This window comes from Pygoscelis adeliae, unplaced genomic scaffold (assembly GCF_000699105.1).
Source record: "Pygoscelis adeliae isolate BGI_AS28 unplaced genomic scaffold, ASM69910v1 Scaffold66, whole genome shotgun sequence".
Taxonomy (NCBI): domain Eukaryota; kingdom Metazoa; phylum Chordata; class Aves; order Sphenisciformes; family Spheniscidae; genus Pygoscelis; species Pygoscelis adeliae.
Window position 1 is genome coordinate 5,309,393 of NW_008825167.1, and position 4,795 is coordinate 5,314,187.

Here is a 4,795-nt window from a genome sequence, read left to right on the forward strand (position 1 = left end):
TAAATATCAGTGTGGAATAGGGCTGGGTAATGCCGGGGGGTTGCCATGCCTCAGTACGTGGAGTTTTGAGGTGTTTTCACTTGCAAATGGATGGCGTTTCCGCAGGGGGGGTGAGACCCTGTTCGTCTGAGAGACCTGGTATATACTGACACTTCACGACAGGGGTTTGGGAACAGCCGGGAGAACGCCTACGGCAGAACACAAGCACAGCTTTAAATAACACACCTCTGCAGCCCTCGCGGACCGAGGGCCGGCGGGACACCCCCCGGAGAGAGGCCTGCAAACTGGGCCGCGTTTTCTTCTGGCCTTGGTGCTGCCCCTCGGACACGGGACGCAGCCACCACCGTAACAAAGGCACACGCGGCGAAGTTACCGCGGGGTAAAGCCATTTTATCTCCACAAGCAAGCAAGAATTCCTGTTTTAAAAGGCATTAGATTATTTTTGGAAGGCAATATAACCGTCAGATTTCTGCAGGTCTGGTATTCAAAACGCGGTGCGGTAGCCATGAGAACGGGATGTTTCTCTCCTTGTAGAACCAGATTAGAGTTTTGTTCCTTTTTTCAAGAGGCTTTTTTCTTGCTTCTCAGACCAGCAACCATATCAACTGTTGTCAGATTAAGGTTAAAACAATCCGCAAAGAGATATAATATCCTTAATTTAATAAAATTTATTGACATTAGTAAGAAATAAAGTGAAGGAAATAACACTGTTCTCAAAGTAAATTTTTCTTTTGTTCTAAAATTCAGTTTCTAAGGTATGCAGTCACCCCGAGAGCGTTCAATTACGTGTTACATTTCTGCTTGTTCAGATGCAGTCTCTGCACATTCTGATTCAGCTTTACAGTCTGTTTCAGTATACCACAAAAAATCCGTCATGATGCCTCAACTGAAACCTTAAAAACTACGAAAAAGTGCCGCCTCCTGCTTCAGTTCACAGGGGCAACGTGCGAGAGGAGAAAGCCCACAGTCAGGGTACTCATCCTTTTCTTCTCTGACAAGAGCCCCAGCCTATTTCATTAAATCCGTTTCTTCCCAGCACACGTCGGAAATATTCACTCATCCTATACTTTCCGGTCCTGTTTTCTGCTGTCAAAAGGTAAGTTCTCAAGAATTACAGGCTTTGTAAGAGCTATTGTCACCATAGTAGCTCTCACTTGCCGTAGAAGCTGGCACAATTTTGCGTTAATTCTAAGGATGCAGTTTCTTCTAACCACGTCTCACGTGTGCATCATGAACGGAGGCATCTGTTGCACCGGCCCAGCTGGCCTCTCCATTACGGGCCTGCAGCGTACAATCAACATATCTTCATTGCCTCTCCTTAAAAAAACAACTACTACTGTACAAAAGTTATGATAATAAAAGTTCAAAAAAGCAGAGGAGAATTATAGTCATGGTATCAGGATACGGAAAATAGGATTTTAAATTTAGTTTTAGCAAGCTTTCTTCTGGATCATACATCGTTTGGCATGTCAGTCTACGTTTTCACTGGATCAGCCTCGTCCTTCACAGGTAACAGAAAGCCAGCAAACCTTGGCTCTGGTTACTTGACAGAAACGCAGTTACACGTTCGTACCTCATCTAGCTCACGCAAGGTAATTGCGTGGAGTCAGTGTAAGTAAGCTACTGAGCTCTGAAAGCAGTGCAAAAATTCTGCCTGTGTCACCAGTAAAGCTTTCTAGTGCAGATGTGGCCTTAGGCCAAAATACTTCTAATGAAGTTTAGGGATATGATGTAGGGATATATCAAAAGCTGCAATTAATTTTTTTTTTTGTTCCCCTTTAGCTTGCATACTCGTTTAGTAAGGTTGCCACAACCACTGCAGTTCCCAAGAATCTCTGCTCTTTGGCTCATTCAAAGACCGGACACTTAAACAGCAGTAAGGGAAAATTTAAACGTCAGCTGAGCAGGTGCAAAGCAGCCCTGGAGTAGGTGTTTGACAGATTAGAGAGCATAAACACGTCTTCCAATGAACCTGGGTGAAGTGAACCTCATATTCATCACTACGACAGGCCGTCTTTGAGTGACACTTGCAAGATCAGCAATGAAACGCATTTGATGGATGGCAGAAGTAGCAAACAAAAGTTGTTTTGTTTTGGGTTTGGTTTTTTTTTTATTTTGAGGAGCTTAACACAAAAGCAACTACCAAAGCCCAGCAATGTTTTTTGGAGAGACTTTCTGAGTACACATTGACAGGTGGTATTTTGTTTCGTTTTATGAAGGTACTTCATGCGTAGCAAGGCTGAAGCGTATGTTGAGAGGGAGAATTTGCATCTCTACTGTTAAAATGAAGCGTGGTTTCAAACTACAAGTTTCTCATGTAATTATTTACAGAAATGGAAGATGCCTCCTACTCCAACTTGTTTCAGGTCATCATTTACATAGAATTGGAGCTCTTCACAAGCTGAGTAGAAAGGACATAGGCACCAGGCACAGTGGGTGGCAGTACGCACCTTCATGTGCTAGGAAGAAGGAATTGTCCAAACAGCGTAAGTGCAGCTGAAACAAGTATGTTGCTTTGGATCCATATTATTTAAAGTAATTAAGACAGTCATCAGAGGAACAGCACCTGCAACACGCAATACGTATATCAGTCTTTCTGCCTCTTCTTCACCACATGCTCCTATTAATTCCAGGTCTCTAGACTCAAATCTTGCGTAGTTCCAGGAACACATTTGTTTCTTCCTGTTTCCCGATTAATCTTTTCTGGAGAGTTGAATAGAATGGCCCACAGGAACATCCCAGCTGAAGTCTGCTAAATAACCAGGCAGCCCTTCTTACCCCTTTTCCAGTTTGCAGATAGATATAAAAAGGGGCTTTCTTCAAGGCTGTGCAAAACCATACAGCGCAGTACAGCTGCTTTTAACTCTGGGCATAAGAGCAACGGTAAGAGGGTAGACGTCACGTAAGGGTCCCAGATCAGCAGAGTAAAAACTGCTGAACTTTCTTCTAGCAGAGATCACTGCAGTATTATGTAAGTGGTCTTGAAGGCCAAGAGGAAGCACCTGCTCAGTGAAGCTCAGGATTGCTCAGATGTGTTGAAGGTCCTCTTCACGGTGAATTCACAAAGCTCATTGCACATTGTCTTGTTAAAAGTTGGAGAAATTCACACTATTTTTCCCGAAAAGGCACAAATACTATTCAACCACTTGGCTAAATTTTTTGGGTTTTTTGTTTTTTTTTTTTTTTTTGGCAAAGCCATGCCAGACAAGGGATGGATGCATACACAGAGACGCTCACACTAACTTCCCAGCAAAACTAACAGCTTCAAAAGTGGGAAGAAGGCTGCTCCCTGCCAGCCTGCCTTGGGAACCGCACCAGGCCAGACCAAGAGTCTTCAGGCAGTAATTTGCAATGGCTTTTAGAAATTAAACAGTTTGAAATCTCAGCAGCTGGCTTACTTTATCTTTTTTTTTTTTTCTTCATTATTTTGCTTGACTTTTCAATGGTTTTACACTTTGTTTCCCTCCATTTGTGAATGCACTGAATTAAAATGTTTCACTTCTACAAATTGCGTCTGCATTCTCATTCTATGTATGCATCTCAAAGACCCCTGCTAAGTATGTATTTGGAAATGGTGTTTTAGCTGTTTAATAATGCTTTTTGGGTGGAATGTCTACATACCTAGCGCTCCGGGCTGAAATCAGTAGTGTTTTGAGGAAAGGTAAGGCAGAGCTGCGTTCGCTTTCCATCAACTCACTGGTTTTTCCTCAAAGGTTGTACACCGGTCCTGTACTTTTCCGCTCAGAGATCTCTGTTGTAGGATGTCTCCAAAGTGCCTGCCTTTGGACGATTAACAGTCGGGCTGGCTCTATGCTCAGTGCAACGCTAAGATCTGAAAACAGTACAATGTAAGGGATTTACCTTAGAAGTTCCTTTCCCTTAGCTTGACCTTACGGTATTTGTACAAACTCACGCATCTTCCGTGTGGCATCTGCATAAACACCCATGCTCCTGCAGGAAAGTTTGCTCTGCTAGCACCTCTCCTTTCCCACACGCTGCTATGGAAAACAGAACTGTGTTCCTGAACCAAGGACATGCTTGAAGTTCAGCATAGGTTCAAAACACATACTGACAAACTCCATTTGCTCCCGCCTTGCTCTGAGATAAGATGGCTTGAACGGCATGTTTACCTGAACCCATCCAAGGAAGCCAGATAGAGGACAGCTCCAGCCTGGAAGCCAGGCAGTACTTTTAGCATAACACTACGTACAAGTTAAATTCAGTTTACCAAGCAGAACTATCTGGTGTAACACAGCTTAGGGATTACAGCTGCCTTGCATCTTTCTGTCCTTGTCAGCAAAGAAAATCCTTCAGAAAAGCACTTTCACACCACAGTGGGAATTTTAAGGGGAGGAGGAGATACCGTCATCACTGTGACCTCAAAAGGAGCAGTGTTAAAAACAAAGTACACATAACCAATGGCATTTCAGAACTGCTAGTGGAGGACTCTTTCTACAAGCACAGATCATGTATCATCTGTAAGTAGATTCTCACAGCGGAAGCGTGCCAGTAGAAGATACATGTCACTTCTTGGAAAAAATTTAAACCTGGCTGGTGAAGTTCAGAGTTTATTTTTGCTTAATCATGAACTGAGCACAGATTTATGCAAACTGCATTTAATTAAAATAGGTAAAATTAAGGGGAGGCTATCAAATACAAACTGGGGGTGGAGTGCCAGACTTCAGCTTTGCTACCTCAGTTGTAAACTCTTATGTCAAATAGCCTTGGATAGATAAACAAGTGAATGGATGGAGTGCATTCCAGTTTTAACTGCTCTGTTTAGACTGATGAGGGT

General features: G+C 43.1%; 1 protein-coding gene across 1 annotated transcript in view; it reads right to left on the minus strand.

Annotated features, from left to right (window-relative positions):
- LOC103920982 (histone RNA hairpin-binding protein-like) overlaps window positions 1–4,124 on the minus strand; it is a 12,470-nt gene extending 8,346 nt beyond the window's left edge. Inside the window, exon 1 of the mRNA XM_009328875.1 lies at window positions 4,070–4,124. Coding sequence (XP_009327150.1) covers window positions 4,070–4,124 — 55 coding nt within the window. The remainder of the gene's footprint in view (window positions 1–4,069) is intronic.
- Window positions 4,125–4,795: the final 671 nt, after the last annotated feature.